Source organism: Hemitrygon akajei, chromosome 16 (assembly GCF_048418815.1).
Source record: "Hemitrygon akajei chromosome 16, sHemAka1.3, whole genome shotgun sequence".
Taxonomy (NCBI): domain Eukaryota; kingdom Metazoa; phylum Chordata; class Chondrichthyes; order Myliobatiformes; family Dasyatidae; genus Hemitrygon; species Hemitrygon akajei.
In genome coordinates, this window is record NC_133139.1 from 62,858,432 (window position 1) to 62,882,588 (window position 24,157).

The 24,157-nt window shown below is 44.9% G+C and overlaps 1 protein-coding gene across 3 annotated transcripts; it reads right to left on the reverse strand.

Moving 5' to 3' along the window:
* Positions 1-567: 567 nt before the first annotated feature.
* LOC140740110 (G-protein coupled receptor 54-like) lies at positions 568-22,318 on the reverse strand. 3 transcript variants are annotated; one of them, XM_073069013.1, is made up of 6 exons: positions 21,560-22,318; positions 12,172-12,296; positions 9,969-10,104; positions 8,750-8,988; positions 3,430-3,480; positions 568-2,962 (listed from the first exon to the last, which is right to left on the reverse strand). In XM_073069013.1, the coding sequence occupies exons 1-6, from the start codon at positions 21,801-21,803 to the stop codon at positions 2,603-2,605; spliced, it is 1,155 nt and encodes a 384-aa protein (XP_072925114.1). In that variant the 5' UTR covers positions 21,804-22,318; the 3' UTR covers positions 568-2,602. The 3 variants fall into 3 exon arrangements, with proteins under 3 accessions (XP_072925114.1, XP_072925115.1, XP_072925116.1); XM_073069014.1 differs by lacking the exon at positions 3,430-3,480; XM_073069015.1 differs by lacking the exons at positions 568-2,962; positions 3,430-3,480 and adding an exon at positions 5,304-5,651.
* Positions 22,319-24,157: the final 1,839 nt, after the last annotated feature.

Genomic DNA, 24,157 nt, shown 5'->3' on the forward strand with positions numbered 1-24,157 from the left:
CAGGGTGAGATCTTGAATCTTTGATATAGAAACAGATATAGGCCCTTCTATCTCAGGTCTCTTGCTTTCCCCTCATACTTCTTCATACCTAAAGAGGTTCCAACAAAGGTGACAAATTCTCAGAATGGAGCAGAGTTAAAACCACCAACGCTCCTCAATACAAAGTTCCAAGGGAGAGACAAGAGATGGCAGATACAAGAATCTAGAGCAAAACAAAAACAATCTGTTGGAGGAACTCGACAGGTTCCTGTGGAGGGACATGAACAGTGTTTCAGGTCAAGTACAGAAGAAGAGTTTTGACCTGAATTGTCGACTGTTCACTTCCCTCCACAGATACTGCCTGATCTGCTGAGTTCCTCCAGCAGCTGGTTTGTTTTTTTGCACAACGATCTAAATATTATCCATAAAACTGAAAATCTTACTGGAGTATCAAAAAGAGGGAGCAGGTTATTTGTTTCCCTGTTAGTTCCCAATTTCAATAATTGATTAATGTAAACTTTGAATAAGACTGCAAATATTGAAGTCTGATTTGGAATGAAGAGCTTTAAAGACATACAGTACGTAATGAGTTGAACATCTTATATTCACGATTGAACATAACAGTGTCTTAGATACTTCATTGTGACAACTATAATTAATACAATTCTCCACATTAACAGCAGCAACTGTAATGGTAACTATAAGAGAGACCATACTTCAACAGCAACTACAACAGTAATGACAATAGTTACTACAATAGTACTTAGAACAATGGTAATGATATGTCATAGTGACCTCAAGGTGCTTTGTGACACCCCAAGTTAATAGACCCAGGACAGGTCTTCCGAAATGGTAACACAGAGGAGTTGAAAGATACTGACTCTCCACTTTTGATCCCCTGATGAGGACTGGCTCATTATCCTTTGGCTTCCTTCTCCTGTAGTCAATAATCAAGTCTTTGCTTTTGCTGAAATTGTCTTTATGGCTCCATTCAGCCAGATTTTCAATCTCCTATGCATTGATTCATCACCACCTTTGATTCGATCACAACATTCAGCAACTTAAATATTGGAGCTGTGCTTATGCTTGCAGTCATATTTTATTATTTATGCACACAGTTGGTGCAATATTACTCCATGTGTTGTATGTGAGTTATATGTACTGTGTTGTGCACCTTGGTCTGGAGGAATGTTGCTTCATTTGGCGATATATGAATATAGTTGAATGACAATAAACTTGAACTTAAACCTGAATCTAAACTTGATTAAATCAAAACTCCCCCATTGTATTTCCAAACAATGAAGCAATTGTTCTTTGTTGTGAGTTTGACTTCAATTACAATAGTCCATGTTCTACTGGGGTAAATTCCTTAGACAGAGTATGGTGGGTGTGTGGAACAGGCTGCCAAAGTGGTGGTAGAGGCAGATACATTAGGGGAATTCAAGAAACCCTTAGATAGGTGTGTGAATAATGGGAAAATGGAGGGCTTTGTGGGAAGGAAGGGTTAGATTGATCTTAGAGTAGGCTAAAAGGTCAGCACAACTTCCTGAGCCAAAAGGTCTGTATGCTGCCGTAATGTACAAGGGATTCTGCAGTTGCTGGAAGTCCAGAACAACACATATAAAATGCTAGAGGAACTAAGCAGGTCAGGCAGCCTCCAAGGAGAGAAATAAAGAAGGATCTTGGTCCAAAATGTCAACTCTTTGTTGCTTTCCATAGATACTACCTAGCTTTCTGAGATCCTCCAGCATTTTGTGTGTGTTATTGTGCTGTGATGTTCTATGTTCAATGTACTCTGACCTGATGCAAATTTACAAGTTGAACAGTTGGCTCAGTGGGTCTCTCTGGCTTGGTCATGGGGCCCATCTTCAGTCCAGAGTGTTGAGCCTGTCCAGGCAGAGCCTTCAGTGGAATACTGAAGAGCCCAGATAGTAGCTGGTACTCCACACTGGCAGATAGGGTAGTCGCAAGATTCTGGTGCCAGTGACAAGTACTCAGATTCAGATTTATTTATCACATACAGTGAAATGCATTGTCTGTGCTAACAACCAGCACACTAGGGATGTGCTGGGGTATCCGCAAGTGTCATCTCACATTCCAGTGCCAACATAACATGCCCACAATGCTCAGCAGAACAACACAGAACACAACAATGAAATGAGACCCTCTCCTCCCTCCCACCCACATGGGCAGTCCTCCAACTCCTCTTCAGGCCTCCAGTATCCAGGTTTCGGCCTGTTGGGCTTCAACTTAAGATTAATTGAAGTCCCATTCATAACTTGTCAAAGTAGTCGGCATAAAACATTCCAGGGCATCAGGGATGGGCAGTAATTTATAGTATATCCACGACAGTGTTGCATATTCGTATAGAAACGGAAGTGGGAACAAAGAATACATAGTATTAATCATAATTGGATGCATGGTGTAAGACTGGAGAACACTCCAACAGAACTGACTCAATGGATTGAATGGTGTCCTCTTCCCAAATAACACTCGTTTGGCAGATCATTAATGGGAAACTTTTTAAGAGTACTCTTAAGATTCAATTCTATGAATTCAAAGATTCATAGAGTTTTAATGAAGGGTTCAATTCTTCTCAAGTCACTTGTCATCTCTGAAGAACTTATGATTCCTCGGTGACAAACTTCACCTTGGCATTCCTGGAGCCTCTGGTAAAGGTGCCATCTCTGACCCGTTGCTTAAACATGAAGGGGAATGCTTTTCTGAAGGATCTCCTGAAATTCTCACCCATGAATGTGTAGATGATCGGATTGATGGAAGAGTTGGCATAAGACATACAGTTAGCCCACGTTTTGATTTTGTAGGTCTCAAGGTTGACCTGGAAACCAGTGTAGAAGCCTTGAAAGAGGACAAAGACCTGGATGGGGCCCCAACACACAGTGAACAAGAGCACAATCACCACCACCATCTTGGTGACTTTCGCCCTCATGGCCATTGACCTCTCTGACAAATGATGTACTTTCTGGAAGAAAATATATGGAAGAGAATTACAACAGTGTTCACACATACTGCCTCGGGAAAGCAGCCAACATAATCAAGAGTAACATGCAGAAAATGCTGGAGAAACTCAGCAGATCAGGCAGTATCTATGGAGAGGAATAAATAGACAATGTTTTGAGCTGAGACCCTGCATCAGGACTGAGCCCAACCATCGACTGTTTATTCCCATCCATAGAAGCTGCCTAACTTGCTGTGTTCCTCCAGCATTTTGTGTGCATTGCTCTGGATTTTCAGAATCTCCAGAATCCCTTCTGTTTATAGCACAATCAAGAACCCCTCCCATCCTGGTCATTCTCTCTTCTCCCCTCTCTCGATGAGCAGAATATACAAAAACCTGGAAGTACCGACCAGCAGGTTCAAGGGCAGCTTCTATCCTGCTGTTGTTAGACTTTTAAATGGCTTTTCATCACCAACAATCTCTCAGCTTACCTCATTGTGGCACTTGCATTTAATCTGTACTGCACTTCGTAGCACTTTATTCTGCAAGAACACAAGAGATTCTGCAGGTTAGATGTCCAGAGCAACACACACAAGATGCTGGAGGAACTCAGCAGGCCAGGCAACATCAATGATGGGAAATAAACAACTGACAATTCGGACCGAGACCCTTCATCAACAACTGAACAAGAAAGGGGAAGAACCCAGAATGAGGAGGAGGGGAAGGAGTGCAAGCTGGCAGGTGATAGTGAGACTAGATGAGGAGGAAGGTGCGTGGATGGGGAAGGGGGCAATGTAGTGAGAAATTGAGAGGGGATAGATGGAAGAGGTAAAGGGCTGAAGAAGGAACCTGATTGGAGAAGACGATGGAGCAAGGGAGAAAGTGAATGGAAAAACTGGGAAAGGGGATGAGGGAAGGGTGAGAGAAATTACCAGAAATTAGAGAAATCAATGTTCAAGCCATCAGATCAGAAGCTGCTCAGATGGAATATGAGGTCTTGTGTTTGATCTCATCGCAGCAGTAGAAGAGGCCATGGACCAACATGTAGAATGGAATGGGAAGTCGAATTGAATTGAAATGGGTGGACAGGGCAAAGGTGGTGCACTCTGTTTTAGACAATAGACAGTAGGTGCAGGAGTAGGCCATTTGGCCCTTCTAGCCAGCACCGCCATTCACTGTGATCATGGCTGATCATACACAATCAGTACCCCGTTCCTGCCCTCTCCCCATATCCCTTGACCCTGCCATCTATAAGAGCTCTATCTAACTCTCTCTTGAATGCATCCAGAGACTTGGCCTCTACTGCCTTCTGGGGCAGAGCATTCCACATATCCACCACTCTCTGGGTGAAAAAGTTTTTCCACATCTCTGTTCTAAATGGCCTACCCCTTATTCTTAAACTGTGGCCTCTAGTTCTGGACTCACCCATCAGCGGGAACATGCTTCCTGCCTCCAGCGTGTTCAATCCTTTAATAATCTTATATGTTTCAATCAGATCCCCTCTCATCCTTCTAAATTCCAGTGTATACAAGCCCAGTCGCTCCAATCTTTCAACATATGACAGTCCTGCCATTCCGGGAATTAACCTTATGAACCTACGCTGCACTCCCTCACTTTTCCTTTGTACTGCCTCAATGTATGAAATGACCTGTCTGAATGGCACGCAAAATAAAATCTTCTCAGTCTATCTCAGTAACTCTCACAATAATTGCTGTGTGGCTAAGCACAGCTCCAATGCCATATTTAAGTTTACTGATGATGCCACTGTTGTTGGCCAAATCAACGATGATGATATATCATCCTATAGGAGGGAGATTGAAAATCTGGCTGAGTGGTGCCACAGCAATCTCTCATTCAATGTCAGCAAGACCAAGGAGCTGATTATTGACTTCAGGAAGAGGAAACTGGATATCCATGAGCCAGTCCACATCAGGGGATCAAAGATAGAGAGGGTCAGCAACTTGAATTTCTTTGGTGTTATCATTTCAGAGGATGTACCCTGGGTCCAGCACATAAATGCTATTATGAAGAAAGGATGGCAGTGTCTCTACTTCCTTAGAAGTTTGCAAAGAATTGGCATGACATCAAAAACATTGACAAACTTCTATAGATGTGTGGTGGAGTGTGTGTTAATGAGTCCTGTACATTTTACCAGGTTACAATCGGCTTTTAAAAGTAACATATACTGTACATGGGGGCTCTGAACACCCCGTCCTATAATGGAGCTTTTGCACACTTCTTCAAATATATTTTTAAAACGTTCAAGGTTCAGGCTTGTCTCTGGGCATTACACAGTTTTGCTCTGACAGCGTTCCCTTACAGATGGGGAAATAAGGATCTTTATTATCTTTATTTTTAAAACGACTTTATAAAAAAAGTAAATTTATTATCAAAATACATATATGTCACCACATACAACCCTGAGATTCATTTTCTTGCAGGCATACAAGAAACACAATGAACAACCACACCCAACCAGACAGACAACAACCAATGTGCAAAAAAAACAAATGGTGAAAATACGAAAAGAAAGAAAAAAAACTAAATAAATACACAATAAAAATTGAGATCATGATGAGTCCATTGGTTGTGGGAACAGTTCAATGATGGTGGGAGTGAAGTTATCCCCTCTGGTTCAAGAGCCTGATGATTGAGGGGTAGTAACTGTTCCTGAACCTGGTGATGTGCGTCCTGAGGCTCCTGTACCTTCATCCTGATGGCAGAAGTGAAAAGAGAACATGACCTGGGTGATGGGGTCCCTGATGATGGATGCTGCAGAAGGCAACTAAAAGGGGAAGGGAGGGGAAATATGAAGGTAAGCTAACCAATAATATCAAAAATGATATCAAAAGCTTTTTCAGATATATAAAGAGTAAATATGAGGGAAGAGTAAATATGAGGCTGGTGGAAAATAACGATGAAGAGAAAGTAATGGAGGACAAGAAAAGGCAGATGAACTGAACAAGTATCTTGTATCAGTTTTCACTGTGGAAGAGACTAGAGGTATGCTGGAATTTCAAGAGTGTCAAGGGCAGAAGTGAGTGCAGTTGCTATTACTAGGGAGATGGTGCTTGGGAGTCTGAAAGATCTCAAGTTAGATAAGTCACTTGTTCCAAAAGAGGAAGCTGAAGAGATTGTGGAGCCAGTAGTAATGATCTTTCAAGGATCAATAGATTCTGGCATAGTTCCAGAGGACTGGAAAGTTGCAAATGTCACTCCATTCTTCAAAATGGAGAGAGGCAAAAGGAAGGAAATTGTAAGCCTGTTCGACTGACCTCATTGGTTAGGAAGACGATGGAGACGATTGTTTAGGATGTTGCTTTGGGGTACTTGGAGGCTCATGATAAAATAGGCTGAGGTCAGCATGGTTTCCTCAAGGGAACATATCGCCTGACAAATTTGTTAGAATTCTTTGAAGAAATAACAAGCAGCATATACAAAGGAGAATTGGTGGATGTTGTGCATTTGGATTTTCAGAAGGCCTTTGACAAGGTGCCGCACATGAGGTTGCTAAACAAATAAGAGCCCAGGTATTACAAGAAAGATGTGCATGGATAGAGTTTTAGCTGATTGGCAGGAGACAAAGAGTGGGATTAAAGGGATACTTTTCACATTAGCTGCCGGTGACTAGTGGTGTTCCACAGGGTTCTGTTTTGGAACTGCTACTTTTTACGTTGTATGCCAATGATTTGGATGATGGAATTGATGGCTTTGTGGTCAAGTTTGTGGACAATACAAAGATGGACAGAGAGGTAGGTAGGGTTGAGGAAGCAGACTTGGACAGATTAGGAGAATGGGCAAAGAAGTAGCAGATGAAAACAGCGTCAGGATGTGTTTGGTCTTGCACTTTGGTAAAAGAAATAAAAGCATAGACTATTTACTAAACGGAGTGAAAAGTCAAAAATCCAACCTGCAAAAGGATTTGGAAGTGCTTGTGCAGGATTCCCTGAAGGTTAATTTGTAGATTGAGTCAGTGGTGAGGAAGGCAAATGTAATATTTCAAGAGGTCTAGAATATAAAAACAAGGATGTAATGCTGAGGCTATGTAAAGCACTGATGAGGCCTCTCTTGGAGTACTGTGAACAATTTTGGGCCCTTATTTAAGAAATAATATGCTGAAATTGGAGAAGGTTCAGAGGAGATTAATGAGAATGATTCTGGGAATGGAACTGTTGCCATTTCCTCAGCGATTGAGCTCTGGGCCTGTACTCGCTGGAATCTAGGAGAAAGAGGAGGGATTTCATTGAAACCTATCTAATGTTGAAAGGCCTAGATAAAGTGGATATGAAGAGAATGTTTCCTTTGGTGAGGACGTCTAGGACTAGAGGGCACCGCTCAAAATAGGGGGACATCTATTCAGAACAGAGATGAGGAGGAATTTCTTCAGCCAGTGGGTTGTGAAATTCATTGCCACAGCAAAAAGCAGAGGTTAATAGGTTGTTGATCAGTCAGGGCCTGAAAGGTATGGGAAGAAGGCAGGAGAATGGAGTCGAGAGGGAAATGGATCAGCCATGTTGAAACAGCTCCAATGTCTTATGGACGTTTTGCATTCCAGCCTCACGGAAGTCAATTTATTATAAAAATACCTGTATTTCACCATAATTACCAAAGTACATACAGTCGGCCCTCCTTATCCGCAGATTCGACATGCGCAGATTCAACCAACCGCGTATCGGGAAAACCCGGAAGTTCTCTCTCCAGCACTCGTTTATTGAGCATGTACAGACTATTTTTTCTTGTCATTATTCCCTGAACAATACAGTTTAACAACTATTTACATAGCATTTACATCGTATTAGGTATTATAAGTAATCTAGAAATGACTTAAAAGTACAAGCAGTCCCCGGTTTATGAATGAGTTCCGTTCCTGAGTCTGTCTTTAAGTCAGATTTGAGGTCGGAACAGGTACATCCAGTATTATTTAGCGTGAGTTAGCCAAACATTTTTCTTAATATAGAGTACATATTTTACCTTTCTATGCATATAAAACACTAAAACATACGTATTTCAATTATTAAACTACTGCGTTGTTTAGTAATAATTGTAGCTTTCATCGGGGCAAGGGCTTTCACATGCTCCATTAAAATTGTTCCGATCGTTGACCAACTGTAGCCTAACGCTTTTCCAATGACCGATGGTGTTTCACCTCTTTCCGATCGCTTTATTACTTCCACCTTATTTTCAATCGTGATCGTAATTATCTTCGTGAACAGAAACACTGTGGATTCAGAGCTATGCCAGGTCCTAATGTCCACTGCACTGAACATGTTAAATAAAGTCTGGGGTTCCACTGGGTCCTAAAGACCACCGCACTGATTCAGGTTAAATAAGGGACTTGAGCATCCGCAAATTTTGGTATCCGCGGGTGGTCTTGGAACCAATCCCCTGCGGATAAGGAGCGCCGACTGTATATGTCACCATATACTACCCCGAGGTTCAGTTTCTTGCAGGCATTCACAATAAATACAAAGAAACACAATAGAAGCAATGAAAAACTACACATAAAGACAGTCAAGCACTCAATATGCAAAAGACAACAAATTGTTCCAATACAAAAAGAAAGACAAATATTATTAATAATAAATAGTATTGCAAATATGAGTTGTAGAGTGTTTGTAAGCAAGTCTGTAGGTTGTGGAATCAGTTCAGTGTTGAGGTGAGTAAGTTAACCACACTGGTTCTGGAGCCTGATGGTTGCTGAACCTGGTGCTGTGGAACCTAAGACTGAGAAGAGAGTCTGGCCTGGGTAACGGGGGGAAGGAGTGGGGTCAGTTGACAGGTGCCATACAAATACAAACTCTCGCACAGTACCTGATAACTGCCGTCAACGGGTCTGACAACTGGGCGGCCCACCCTCTGTAGCATGATGGTGTAGCACACGCAGATGGTGCCCAGAGGCAGGAGGTAGGCAGCAAGGAAGGTGTAGATGATGAAGGCTTTCTGCTGGGACTCTGTGGGGAATGCTTCGATGCAGTACGTCTGTAGACCATACCAATAGCCCTTTGCTGTCCTGTGGTACAGAGCCATGGGAACAGACAGAACGAAGGAACCTCAAAATGATTAAAAGAGAAACAGTACAACAGGAAAAGAAGGGTTAAGTGATGTCTTGCACCCGTTGGTAAAATTCCATCTTCCCCAGAACATACAGGTGCAATTCTACACTGCCATCATAGAGAGCATCCTCACATCAGCTATTAGCCGTCTGGTTTGGTGCAGCATCCGCCCGTAACATACAAAAACTACAGCAAATTATCAGGTCAGTAGATAAGGTCATTGGCTGTAGTCCACCATCACTGCAGGACTTGTATGTGTCCAGGACAAAGAAACGGGCAGGAAATCACTGCGGACACTACCCACCCTTCAAAATGTCTTTTCCCAAAGCTCTCTTCTGGAAAGTGCTATAGGGCTATTAAAACAAAAACTTCACGCCATCTTAAAAGTTTCGTCCACTAATCATTTAATCTGATCAACCATTCTGGTTCCCTCCCTCTATCTATTGCACCCATGACTGCACTGTAAACACTTTGAAACACTTTTTACAAACACCACATGCTATCTATGTATGTTTCTAGTTTCAGGAATCCATAGATTTGAACCCTAAGATCCCACTGCACATCATAAAAATAAAGATTAGATTTATTTGTCACGTGTACATTGAATCATAGAGTGAAATGTGTTGTTTACGCAACAACCAATACAACCGAAAGGGAGCAGCTCACAAATATTGCCAACAATTCACTAACCCTAACCCATATATATTTGAAATGTGGGAGGAACCTGTTGGAAACCCAGGTGGTCACATGCATAACATACAAACTGCTTACAGGCAACAGTGGGAATTGAACCCCTATCACTGGAGGTGCAAACCATTGCTTTAACTTCTATGCTTTCCTCTTGCAAGTGACCTCCATCTCCCCAGGCTCTGGCAATAGCTCCAGCCCACAATGGGATCTCATCTGCAGACTTTGCTGGAGCTTCTACCCATGCCCCCCCCCCCCCCCCACACCGCACTCCTGTCCATCCAACTCACCAATCCAGATCACCACGCTTACCACCATCGCCAGCCGGGGGGTGCGGTGGCGCAGTGACTGAAGTGGGTAGGCCATGGCATAACAGCGATCCAAGCTCATGGCCATTAGTGTTATACAGGTGGCCTGGACAGTGACCTGGAGAGAAGGGGTAAGGAGAGGGAGTGGGGGAGAGAGGGAGAGAGAGTGTGGAGGTGGAAGATCATAGCAGTTAGTGCAAGAGGCTCGTCATGAGGCATATCAAAACCCTGCTGCCCCCCTCACTGGACCCCCTGTAGTTTGCGTACCGTCACAACCGCTCAACAGACGACGCCATTGCCATCACCTTCCACCTGGCCCTAACCCACCTGGACAAAAAAGACACATACATTCAGATGCTGTTCATAGACTTCAGTTCAGCATTCAACACAATCATCCCTCAGAAACTGATTGGAAAGCTGAGCCTACGGGGCCTGAACACCTCCCTCTGCAACTGGATCCTAGACTTCCTGACTGGGAGACCTCAGTCAGTCCGGATCGGGAGCAGCATCTCCAACACCATCACACTGAGCACGGGGGTCCCCCAGGGCTGTGTCCACTGCTGTTCACTCTGCTGACCCACGACTGTGCTGCAACACACAGCTCAAACCACATCATCAAGTTTGCCAATGACACGACCGTGGTGGGTCTTATCAGCAAGAATGATGAGTCGGCATACAGAGAGGAGGAGCAGCGGCTAACAGACTGGTGCAAAGCCAACAACCTGTCTCTGAATGTGAACAAAACAAAAGAGATGGTTGTTGACTTCAGGAGGGCACGGAGCGACCACCCCCCATCCTCATCACATTCTACAGGGGTTGTATTGAGAGCATCCTGAGCAGCTGCATCACTGCCTGGTACGGAAATAGCACCATCTCAGATCGCAAGACCCCGCAGCGGATAGTGAGGTCAGCTGAGAAGATCATCGGGGTCTCTCTTCCCACCATCACGGACATTTACACTACACGCAGCATCCACAAAGCAAACAGGATTATGAAGGACCCCACGCACCCCTCATACAATCTCTTCTCCCTCCTGCCATCTGGGAAAAGGCACCGGAGCATTCGGGCTCTCACAACCAGACTATGTAACAGTTTCTTGCCCCAATCTATCAGACTCCTCAATACCCAGAGACTGGACTGACACCAACTTACTGCCCTCCTCTGTGCCTATTGTCCATTATTTATGGTAATGCCTGCACTGTTTTGTGCACTTTGTGCAGTCCTGGGTAGGTCTGTAGTCTAGTGTAGTTTTTTTTCTGTGTTGTTTTCACATAGTTCAATTTTTGTACTGTTTCATGTAGCACCATGGCCCCGAAAAACATTGTCTCGTTTTTACTGTGTACTGTACCAGCAGTTATGGTCGAAATGACAATAAAAAGTGACTTGACTTGACTTTACAGTGCCATTGATCACCGGTTGGGGTTCGATTCCCGCTACTGTCTGTAAGTAATTTGTCTGTTACCATGACCGCATGGGTTTCCTCTGGATTCTCCAGTCTTCCCCCACATTCCAAAGACGTATGGTAAGGGCTTGTGAGCTGCTGCCGTTTGATTTGGTGCCGGAAGCATGGCAACACTTGCCCCTGGCACAGCCTCGCGGATTTGATTTGTCACAAACAACACATTTCACTGAATGTTGTGGTGTACGTGAAAAATAAAGCCAATCTTTTATGGATTGTTTTTAATTGACCACTGTCAATTGCCCTTATGTATAGACAGATGATAGAATCCAGACAGGCGTAGAAGGGTCTTGATGAAAGATTTCGGTGTTGAAACATCAACTGTTTAATCTCCTCCTGACCTGCTGAGTTCCTCCAGCATATTGTGTGTGGAACTGACAAGACAGAAACACTTCCTCTTGCATCACAATGATTGTGTGAGACTCTAAACCTTACAGCAACGTGGAAATATGGAGAGAATCCTACGATGTTTGTAACATCCTGGAAATTTTTACAGATTGAAGGCCCTGCATCGCTGGGAGATAAAAGACAGGGCTGGAGGTTTGACGCTAATCCAAAGTAGTTCCCAGTCCTGATCTATCGCTCCCCATCGGTATCTGAACCATCTGTGGCTACCCACACTCCCCAAGCCTGCCCCACCCCACCCCACCTCCAGTTCAAAAAGCATTCCCGAGGCTGAACCCATCCCACAAGCCAACATTAATCGGAGATCAATGCCCTCATTACCTGCTGTAGGTAGTTGACGAATTTGCACATAAAGTCTCCAAAGATCCAGCTGGGAAGGGGGTACAGAGTGGCTGTAAACGGCACACAGCAAACCAGGAAAATGATGTCCGTAATTGCCAAATTAACTGAAAATACACAGACAGTGAACAGTTTAATTGTGAGTCAGATCATTCAAGGTGTTTAATTTATGTTACTTCTTGTAAATGATGCTCTGTGCCTGTGATGCCGCTCCACATGTCCTAATGCACTAGTGTACACTGGTGCCATGACAGTGTTAGCAGTTAGCGTGAGGCATCAAAGTTCAGAGTTCAGTTCTGGTGCCATCTGTAAGCTGTAAAGAGTTTGTATGTTCTCCCTGTAACTGCATGTGTTTCCTCGAGGTGCTCTGGTCTCCTCCCATGTCCAAAAACGTACCATTTCATAGATTAATTGCTCGTGGTTAATTGAATTGTGATAAGGATAGAGTTAAATTGGTGGTTTGCTGGGTGGCACTGCTCAATGCCAGAAGGACCTGTTCTACATTCAATCTCTAAATAAATAAACATGACAATAAACTCCACATTGAGTTGACTTGTCATCACTTCCATCCATTCCCCAATCTCTTTGACCCCACTCCTTCAGGAAAGAGGTGCCATAACAGTAGGACAGGGTTTGTAAACTGGGAAAGAGCTTCTATCTCCAGGCTATGAGACTACTGAACCCTCCTATCACCAGCCAGGTTTCATCACATGTGAAGCGCCAGTAGCATTATACTGTTTAGCTTTTGATTTGTGTCATAAATTCATCTTACGTTAAACATCAGTCTTCTGGAATATATTTTATAATTTGTTAATTAATTTGTGGTAATATTCCTTTATGTGTTGTGTGTGAGTTATATGTACTGCGTTGTGCACCTTGGTCTGGAGGAACATTGTTTTGTTTGAGGTAAACTACACATGTATAGGGTGACTAACAATTAGCTTGAACTTGAATGAATTGAGAAGCCTTCACAGTGGAGCAGAGAAGGTAATTCAAATATTCTGATTTTTGGTGTGAGGCTCACTAACAACGGCGATGAGAAGGCCTACAGAAAGGAGGTGGAAGGGCTCAAGGCCTGGTGCCAGGCAAGTAACCTCTTCCTCAAAGTCAAGAGGGCAACAGGGATGGTTATTGACTTCAGGAGAACTCGGACCACTCACATCAGCAGCACAGCAATGGAAACTGCAAGCGGTTTTAAACTCCTGAAGTGCCCATCTTGCACAACCCCTCATGGTCCCAGAACACATCAAGAAAGCTCACCAACACCTGTACTGTCTAAGGAGGCTGAAGAGAGCTGGACAATGCACATCCATCCTCACAATCTCCTACAGGTGCGTCCTAACATGCTGCATCACTGTCTGGTGTGGAAACTGCATTACAGGAAGCCTCTATAACAAGACAGTCAAAACTGCCTAGTACATCACCAGCACCAGCCTACCTCCCAAGAAGGGCATTTATACAGAAAAGTAATGGATCGTGAAGGATCCCATCGACCCTGCTCATGGTCTGTTTGTCCCATTTACATCAGGGAGGAGGCAACATAGCATCCGCACCAGGATCACCAGACTCAAAGTTTGACACTCCTCTACCTAGTGTCACTTTGTCAAAAGTTCAGTTATTATCGGAGTATGCAACTCCGAAATTCTTCTCGATAGCCACGAAACCAAGCAAGAGAAGAAAGGCAACACAATCATCAACCCTCAAAGCCCTCCTCCCCACACAAAACAGAAAAATGAAACAGGCACATCGACCCCAAATAACACAGCATATAAAAAACTACAAGACTGAAAAGACTGAGAGAAGTCTATAGTCCAAGTCCATATCTAAATCGCAGAAAACCTGGGTAAAATTCTCCAGGCACAGCAGCAGGCCTTTCCCTCTCCAGCAGCAAGCGACCCACCAGCCATCAAAAAGCAGTCTCCCCTCTCCGTAGCAGAGCGATCAAAAGGCAGTGTCCCCTCTCCGTAGCAGAGCAATCAAAAGGCAGTGTCCCCTCTCCGTAGCAGAGCGATCAAAAAGCAGTGTCCCCTCTCCGTAGCAGAGCGATCAAAAAGCAGTGTCCCCTCTCCGTAGCAGAGCAATCAAAAGGCAGTGTCCCCTCTCTGTAGCAGAGCAATCAAAAGGCAGTGTCCCCTCTCTGTAGCAGTGATCAAAAAGCAGTCTCCCCTCTCCGTAGCAGAGCGATCAAAAGGCAGTGTCCCCTCTCTGTAGCAGAGCAATCAAAAGGCAGTGTCCCCTCTCCGTAGCAGAGCGATCAAAAGGCAGTGTCCCCTCTCTGTAGCAGAGCAATCAAAAGGCAGTCTCCCCTCTCCGTAGCAGAGCGATCAAAAAGCAGTGTCCCCTCTCCGTAGCAGAGCAATCAAAAGGCAGTGTCCCCTCTCTGTAGCAGTGATCAAAAAGCAGTCTCCCCTCTCCGTAGCAGAGCGATCAAAAGGCAGTGTCCCCTCTCCGTAGCAAAGTGATCAAAAGGCAGTGTCCCCTCTCTGTAGCAGAGTGATCAAAAAGCAGTGTCCCCTTTCCGTAGCAGAGCGATCAAAAGGCAGTGTCCCCTCTCCGTAGCAAAGTGATCAAAAGGCAGTGTCCCCTCTCTGTAGCAGAGCGATCAAAAAGCAGTGTCCCCTCTCCGTAGCAGAGCGATCAAAAGGCAGTGTCCCCTCTCCGTCACAGAGCGATCAAAAGGCAGTGTCCCCTCTCCGTCACAGAGCGATCAAAAGGCAGTGTCCCCTCTCCGTAGCAGAGCGATCAAAAAGCAGTGTCCCCTCTCCGTAGCAGAGCGATCAAAAAGCAGTGTCCCCTTTCCGTAGCAGTGATCAAAAAACAGTGTCCCCTCTCCGTAGCAGAGCGATCAAAAAGCAGTGTCCCCTCTCTGTAGCAGAGTGATCAAAAGGCAGTGTCCCCTCTCCGTAGCAGAGCGATCAAAAAGCAGTGTCCCCTCTCCGTAGCAGAGCGATCAAAAGGCAGTGTCCCCTCTCTGTAGCAGAGCGATCAAAAGGCAGTGTCCCCTCTCCGTAGCAGAGCGATCAAAAGGCAGTGTCCCCTCTCCGTAGCAAAGTGATCAAAAAGCAGTGTCCCCTCTCTGTAGCAGTGATCAAAAAGCAGTGTCCCCTCTCCGTAGCAGAGCGATCAAAAGGCAGTGTCCCTCTCCGTAGCAAAGTGATCAAAAAGCAGTGTCCCCTCTCTGTAGCAGTGATCAAAAAACAGTGTCCCCTCTCCGTAGCAGAGCGATCAAAAAGCAGTGTCCCCTCTCTGTAGCAGAGCAATCAAAAGGCAGTGTCCCCTCTCCGTAGCAAAGTGATCAAAAGGCAGTGTCCCTCTCCGTCACAGAGCGATCAAAAGGCAGTGTCCCCTCTCCGTCACAGAGCGATCAAAAGGCAGTGTCCCCTCTCCGTCACAGAGCGATCAAAAGGCAGTGTCCCCTCTCCGTCACAGAGCGATCAAAAGGCAGTGTCCCCTCTCCGTAGCAGAGCGATCAAAGGCAGTGTCCCCTCTCCGTAGCAGAGCGATCAAAAAGCAGTGTCCCCTCTCTGTAGCAGAGCGATCAAAAAGCAGTGTCCCCTCTCCGTAGCAGAGCGATCAAAAGGCAGTGTCCCCTCTCCGTAGCAGAGCGATCAAAGGCAGTGTCCCCTCTCCGTAGCAGAGCGATCAAAAAGCAGTGTCCCCTCTCTGTAGCAGAGCGATCAAAAAGCAGTGTCCCCTCTCTGTAGCAGTGATCAAAAAACAGTGTCCCCTCTCCGTCACAGAGCGATCAAAAGGCAGTGTCCCCTCTCCGTAGCAGAGCGATCAAAAGGCAGTGTCCCCTCTCTGTAGCAGAGCAATCAAAAGGTCGTCTCCCCTCTCTGTCACAGAGCAATCAAAAGGCCGTCTCCCCTCTCCGTAGCAGAGTGATCAAAAGGCAGTTTCCCTTCTCCAGCAGCAGAGCGATCTCCCACCAATAAAGTGGCAGGCAGGCAGCGCTCACCTTCTGCATTCGCCTCGATGGTTCAATTTCCCTCATCACTTTAGTCGGCAAACAATAGAAGCTTTCATTGCCGAAATGGAGTTGAACATGGACTCGCATCCCCGCAGCCTTCTCACCACAAAGTTCACGTAATGGCCTCTGCCTCCCAGAATCCTCTCTGAGACTGCAGAGTGCAGAAACACCCAAACGATCTCCAAACTGCACACCACAAGCTCCAACAGATCCAGAATTATGTTCAAGACAAAAATAAAACGTAAAAGACATAAAAGAATTGAAATATATGGTTTCATGATCTATCCAAAAGATGTCAACCAAAGGAGCATTGTACGCAGGTGCCATTTTGACCAGAAGTCATCGGAAGTTCTGTACATACAATCAATCTGTGTATATGCATAAGCTAATCTTATGTATTTATATTTACTGTGGTTTTTCATTAATGTATTCTTTATCTAGTGTTTTTTTTTTGCACTACATCGGATCGAGAGTAACTATTATTTCATTCTCCTTTACTCTTGTGTACTGGAGATTATTTTAAACAATCTTGAATTTAAGGCTACCACCTGCCATCTGACAAGAGAACACTTTTAAAGAGTAGTCTATATTTTAATAAAGTGCATAAGAATGTGTGCACCATTAACTATTTAGCCATTATAAGCTTTGAACATCTGGCTAAGGGAATGAAGTGAATACAAATCATAATGCATAAGAATTTTTATCAGTAAGGAGACTATTCATACCATAACATTTCTTCCAGTTGAAGATGTGCTACCCTGTTTAATCTGATCTCCCAGTACACACTGTCCCTGGGTACCAAACAGGTTCCATTTTTACAGACAACCATAAGTTTTGGGTAACTTGTTACAGGAGAGATGTCATGAAACTGCAAAGGAAGCTTACAAGAATGTTGCCAGGACTCAAAGCTGGAGACTGAAGGAAACAAGACAAGACTCAAGGGCCTGACTTATAAAAAGAAGTTGGAATTTATTCCTTAGAAAATAAGAGATTGAGTGATGACCTTATAGAGACGTAGAATATCATGAATGGTATAGATGGGGTAAATGCACAGAGTCCTTTTCCAAGGAAAGGGAATCAAAGACTAAAAGGCATTGGTTTAATGATTTAAAAGGGACACAGGGAGCAACATCTTCACCAGGAGGGTGGCGTGTATATGGAACGAGCTGCCAAAGAAACCCTTTGAAAGTGGCATACATCATTAATCAGAATCAGATTTATTACCACCAGCCCTGGGTGCTGGAGGTCCCTAATAATGAATGCTGCCTTTCTGAGACACTGCTCCTTGAAGATGTCTTGGGTACTTTGTAGGCTAGTACCCAAGGTGGAGCCGACTAAATTTACAATCCTCTGCAGCTTCTTTCGGTCCTGTGCCATAGCACCCCCCCACCCCTATACCAGACAGTGATGCAGCCTGTCAGAATGCTCTCCACAGTATATCTATAGAAGTTTTTGAGTGTATTTGTTGACATACCAAATCTCTTCAAACTCCTAATGAAGTATAGCCGCTGTCTTGCCTTCTTTATAACTGCATTGATATGTTGGGACCAGGTTAGGTCCTCAGAGATCTTGACACCCAGGAACCTGAAGCTGCTCACTCTCTCCACTTCTGATCCCTCTATGAGGATTGGTATGTGTTCCTTCATCATACCCTTCCTGAAGTCCACAATCAGCTCTTTCGTCTTACTGACATTCAGTACCAGGTTGTTGCTGCGACACCATTCCACTAGTTGGCATATCTCACTCCTGTACGCCCTCTCGGCTCCATCTGAGATTCTACCAACAATGGTTGTATAGAGAGTAGAACAGTGGGCTAAGCACACACCCCGGATGTGCACCAGTGTTTAACATCAGCGAGGAGGAGATGTTATCACCAATCCACACAGATTGTGGTCTCCTGGTTAGGAAATCAAGGATCCAATTGCAGAGGGAGGTACAGAGGCCAGGCTCTGCAACTTCTCAATCAGGATTGTGGGAATTACGGCATTAAATGCTGAGCTATAGTTGATGAACTGCATCCTGACATACATGTTTGTGTTGTCCAGGTGGTCTAAAGCTGTGTGGAGAGCCATTGAGATTGTGACGATAGGCAAATTGCAAGAACTCTCAGCATTCAAGACATGTCATCTTCTCAGTGCTAGTAGAGGAGCCTGAATGTACACTCAAGGTTCAAAGTAAACCGTATACAACCCTGAGATTCACTTTCTTGTGGCCATCAGGAACAACTTCTCTGAGGTGCTTAGAAGGGAGTAAGCTGTCAAACCTATGTCCCTTCTCTTCCATCAGATTTCTGAATGGTCCATGGAATAAGGAATTCTACCTTGCTTTTTGGTCTTTTTTGCACTAATTATTTATGTTTTAATATTCATTTTTTCTTTATATCTTATAGTAACTACTTCTGTATTGCTGTAAAATAACAAGTTTCATGTCATATGTCAGTGATAACAAACTTGATTTTAATTCTGATTCACTGTACTGCAAAGTTCAAAGTTCATTTGTTATTAATGTACATATATGTCACCATATACAGCCCTGAGATTCATTTTCTTGTGGGCATTCACAATAAATGCAAGGCACACATTAGAATCAATGAAAGACTGCACCCAACAGGATGGACAACAACAATGTGCAAATACAGAAAGGAGAAAAAAAGAAATAATAATAAATAAGCAATAAATAATGAGAACATGAGTTAAAGAGTCCATTGGTTGTAGGAACAGTTCAGTGATGGGGTGAGTAAAGTTTACGCTGTCATAAAACAACATACAACAGTGATAGTAACACAAACACGAGGAAATCTGCAGGTGCTAGAAATTCAAGCAACACATACAAAATGCTGTGGAACACAGCAGGCCAGGCAGCATCTATAGGAAGAAGCAGTCGACATTTTGGGCCGAGACCCTTCGTCAGGACCTGAAACGTCAACTGTGCTTCTTCCTATAGATGCTGCCTGGCCTGCTGCGTTCCACCAGCAATTTGTGTGTGTTACAGTGATAATAAACCTGATTCTGAACCAATGTATGAACATACAGTATGTCAGACTTTTGAATTTAATAATATTATGCGTGTACATTCATATGTAGGGGTGTCTGTAAGTCGGATACTCATAACCCAGGGTGGAGGGTTTCGTAGGCCTGTGGGACATAGTACCTTCAGTACCCAGTGAAGCAAGGTTTAAATAAAGGGAGGGTTTCTGTCTCCATTAGTCTTTCTGACAGGAGTACCTAATCCCTATTACTCTCTGGCTGGAAAAGTATATCTGGCTCTGCCCACCCCCCAGAACCTTCTGCTAATTACTTTAAATCTTTACTTGTTGTTTTTGAACCTTCTGTCAAGAGACATAAGTTTGACAGTTTACTCCCTTCTAAACGCCTCATAATTTAGCATGGGAGTGGCCATTGCATTCACCCTCCACAGGAGATTCAATAATTCTGGAATCAGATCAAAAGGTACGACATTCTGATCACTGGGCATCTGAAGAGACCATCCTAAAGTAAACAGCAGATAACATTTTTTTCCAGCGTTGAAATCCCCAAGGTTACAGGACATGCATTTAAGGTGAGAGTGGGTATGTTTAAGGAGATGTGGGAGCTAAGATCTTTCTATATCAAGAGGGGCAGGTGCCTGGAATGTGCTGCCAGGGATGGTGATTGAGGCAGATAGGGTAGAAATGTTTAAGAGGCTCTTAGGCACTTAAATGTACAAGATTGGAGAAATACGGCCCAGGTGTATATGTACAGATTCATTTTTAAGAACTCTACAACTCACGTTCTTGATATTGGTTATATATTTTTTTACTTGCACAACTTGACTTCTTTTGCACATTGGCTGTTAGTCAGCTTTATTTATGTGTATTTATTCATAAATTCTAATGTTTTTTTTATTTTCCTGGAAGTGCCTGTAAGAAAAGGAATGTCAAGGTAGTATATGATGATGTATATGTCCTTTGATAATAAGTTTATTGTGACTTTGATATGCAGCAGAAGGGAATAGTCTAGCTGGCATCATTAGTTTAATTCATTAGACGCAACATTGTGAGCCAAAAGGGCCCGTTCTTGTGCTGTACTCTTCAGTGTTCCAGACCCATAAGGTACCGGTAATTTCACTGACATACAACTGACAGCCACTGGATAATCCACTATCTGATCACTGAATGCCCAACATAAACACAAGAGATTCTGCAAGTGATGGAGATCTTGAGCAACATGCACACAATGCAGGTGGAATTCAGCTAGACCCTCCCCACAGATCTATCTCCTGGCACTTACCCCTGAAACATAGAAAATAGGTGCAGGAGTAGGCCATTCGGCCCTTCGGGCCTGCACCACCATTCAGTATGATTATGGATGATCATCCAACTCAGAACCCTGTTCCCGCTTTCTCTCCATACCCCCTGATCCCTTTAGTCACACGAGCCATATCTAACTTTCTCTTAAATATAGCCAATGAACTGGCCTCAACTGTTTCCTGTGGCAGAGAATTCCACAGATTCACCTCTCTCTGTGTGAAGAAGTTTTTCCTCATCTCGGTCCTAAAAGGCTTCCCCTTTATCCTTAAACTGTGACCCCTCGTTTTGGAAAGTGCGACAAGTGCTACACCTCCTCCCTCACCACCACTCAGGGCCCCAAACTGTCTCTGCAGGTGAGGGAAAGACTGCTGAGGTCATCTATTATATCTGGTAAACCCGGTTCAGCCTTCTCTATAAGGGTGAGACCCGGTGCAGAATGGGGAAACGTTATGTCAAGCATCTTCGCTCCATCTGTCACAAAAGACAATATGTCCTGGTTCTACCCATTTCTATTTGACTTCCCATTCCCATTCTGACAAGTCAGTCCATCACCTCCTCTACCATCACATTGAATCCATCCTCGGGTTGGAGGAGCAACACCACATATTCTGTTTGGATAGCCTCCAATCTGATGACAAGAACATTTATTTCTCAAACACAACAATTTCTCCCCTTCCTCTCTCTCTTTCCATTCTGGCTCCACTCTTACCCCTTCTCATCTGCCCATCTTACCCCTCCTCCTTCCATTTCGTCCATGGTCCACTGTCCTCTCCTGTCAGATTACTTCTCCTTTAGCCCTTTGCCTATCACCTATCACCTCCTAGTTTCTCGCTTTATTTCACCCCTCCCCCCTCATCTGGTTTGGTCTATCACTTGCCACCCTGTACTCCTTCCCCTCCCCCACCTTCTCATTCTGGCTTCTCCCCCCCCCCCCTTCCTTTCCGTTACCAATGGAAGTGTCTTTGCCCGAGACATCAACGGTCTATTCTCCTCCATAGATGATGCCTGACCTGCTGAGTTCCTCCAGCATTTTGTGTGTGTTACTGAATGCCCGCATTGCCACCCCCCGGGTGTTCCCGGGACACACGGTCAGTCCCAGCCCGTTCTCTCACCGATGTAGCAGTTGGTCGCTGTCCAGAGCTTCCTTCGGGTTCTCACCACAAATACCACCAACGAGTTCCCCACCAGCCCCACCAACATCAGCAGGGCGAAGAAGAGGGGAACGAGCCAAGCGTCGGTCAGGAACGGGGGGCTCTCCTCGCCGGTCAGATTGAAGCCGCTGCCGAGACCTGCCCGTACATGAGCCTCGAACCAGCCGGCGCTGCCGTTCTCCGTCCTGTTCGCGCTCGATTCCATGTCCCGGACCGCAGCCGACAGCCGATTGTTGAGGGATGGGGACCAGTGGCTCCTGGAACAGGCTTCTATAAGGGGGTGTTCTGCAGATCTCGAGAGCTCAGCCGCCGGTCAGTTAAGGGTTAACACCGTCTGGGACCACCGCGTGTACAGCAAGGGACGAAAGAGCAGGAACGGATGGTTGTTGGGACTGGAGCACGGGGTAAGAGTGGGGCAAAGTTAATTCCAGGCTGGGACAAGGCTAAGTTTCTGGTGGTGGAGAGGGTCGCGGGTTAGAGGCAGGAATCTCGAATGACAACCACGTCCGGAGAAGCTTTGAGCTGGAGACGACAGACACTGGAAACCGGAGCGATGCTGGGCAACATCTGTGGAGGCCGGTCATTTCGGGTCGGGACCCTGCGTCCGCACTGATAGAGGGTCGGGAGAAGAGAGCCGGTATATTGGAAATGAGAGGGAGGAGTGAGCGGGGGTGCGGGTGGGTGATAGGTGGACCTAAGTGGATTTGCGGCGGGTCGGTTAGCAACACAGGAGTTGATGTGTGGAAGGAGGAGGCGTGTAGGCAGTGAGGGACATGGCGTGGTGGAGGAGGAGTCTTTACCGGACCGCCAGCCAATACTCTCGCTCCTCGACTTCATACTCGAGTTGAAATCCCACCCAGACCTCCAGAGCAGTGTCAGAATCAGGTTTATCGTCGCTGACATCAGTCCCGTCGTGAAATGTGTTTTGTGACAGCAGTGCTGGACGGTGCAGGCAAAACGAATTACTATAAGTTACAATATAAATAAATAGCGCAAAAGAGAAATAGAAGTATTGTTCATGGACCATACTGAAATCTGATGATGGAGGGGAAGAACCTGTTCCTAGGACGTTGAGTGTGGGTGTTCAGGCTGCTGTACCTCCTCTTTGATGGTAGTAATGAGAAGAGGGCATGTCTAGGACCCTAAGGATCCTTTGTGATGGATGCTGCCTTTTGAAGATGTCCAAAAGAGTGTGGAGAAAATTTACAAGTCGCTTGAAGACCTGAAGTATAGGGATAGGTTAGGACTTCATTTCCTGCAGTGTAGGAGATTGAGGTGAGATTTGATAGAGGTATACAGAATTATGAGGTGTGCAAGTAGGGTAAATACAAGCAGGCTTTTTTTTCCTTCAGGTTGGGAGAGACCAGAACTAGAGGTCATAGATTTCAGGTGAAAGGTGAAATTTTAGTTGGCACAGTAGCATAGTGGTTAGCACAACACTTTACAGGTTTAATCCCCACTGCTGTCTGTAAGGAGTTTGTACATCCTTGACCACATGAGTTTCCTCCCACAGTCCAAATACGTACCAGCTGGTAGTTGTCCCATGATTAGGCTTGGGTTAAATCAGGAGTTGCTGGGCAGAATAAAAATAAGGGAAATCTTCTTCAGTTGGAGGGTGGCGTGAGTGTGGAACGAGCTGCCAAAGGAAATGATGGATGAGGATTCAACTGCAACAGTTAAAAGTAATTTGGATAAGTACATGGATTAGAAGGCTATTGATGGCCGTGGTCTAGGTGCATTAAAACAATGCATTGAGGTAGTACAAGGCAAAACAATGTCTGAGTGCAGAAGGAAGTGTTACAGTTACAAAGAGTGCAAGGCGATGATGAGGTAGGCTGTGAGGGCAAGAGCCTATCTTAACATTCTGGGGAATATTACAACAATGCTTTCTAGTTGGTCAAAATGTAGTTTGATATTATGGTCTTGAAAGGGCAAGCTCATAAAATACTAGGGGACCATTCAGTAGTCTTGTCCCAGTGGGATAGAGGCCCTCCTTATGCCTGGAGGTATATGTTTCCAGGATTTTGCATCCCCTAACAATGGGAGGGGGGACAAGAGAGAATGTCTGGGGTGGTTGGGCTTTTTGATTCTGCTGGCTGCTTTACTGAGGCAGGAGGAAGTGTAGGCAGAGTCCGTAGAGAGGCTGGTTTCTGTGATGTGCTGAGCTGTGTCCACATCTCTCTGCAGTTCCCTGTGATCACGTACAGAGCAGTTGCTATGCCAAGCTCTCATACATCCAGACAGAATGTTTTCCATGGTGCATCATTACAGGAAAACTAGCTTTCAATCACAAACTTATAATACAGGAAAGCATTAAGATTGCACCAGATTGTAGGATGAAACGGGATGTGTTATTTTACTGCAGTGGTTTCACACACATAAAGGACCTGGTGGGTGATGCGGAGGCACAGTGGGGCTGGAACTTATCCTGAGCCCATGCATTGTCTGTGTGCTGGCTGCTCATTATCCGTAAGAACCCACTCCTCCCCAAAGTGTGCGAGGGCTAATTGGCCAACGCAAATTTTCCGTCTGTGCAGATAAGTGGTTAAAAAAAAAATG

Bases quoted from the DNA above. Each gene is read 5' to 3' on its own strand.
- LOC140740110 (XM_073069013.1), bottom strand. From the start codon at position 21,803: ATGGAATCGAGCGCGAACAGGACGGAGAACGGCAGCGCCGGCTGGTTC. The intron at 10,105-12,171 runs GTAATGAGGGCA...CCTTCTCTCCAG, and splicing joins TCGTCAACTACCTACAGCAG to GTCACTGTCCAGGCCACCTG. The intron at 3,481-8,749 runs GTACTGTGCGAG...GTGTTCTTGCAG, and splicing joins CCGTTGACGGCAGTTATCAG to AATAAAGTGCTACGAAGTGC.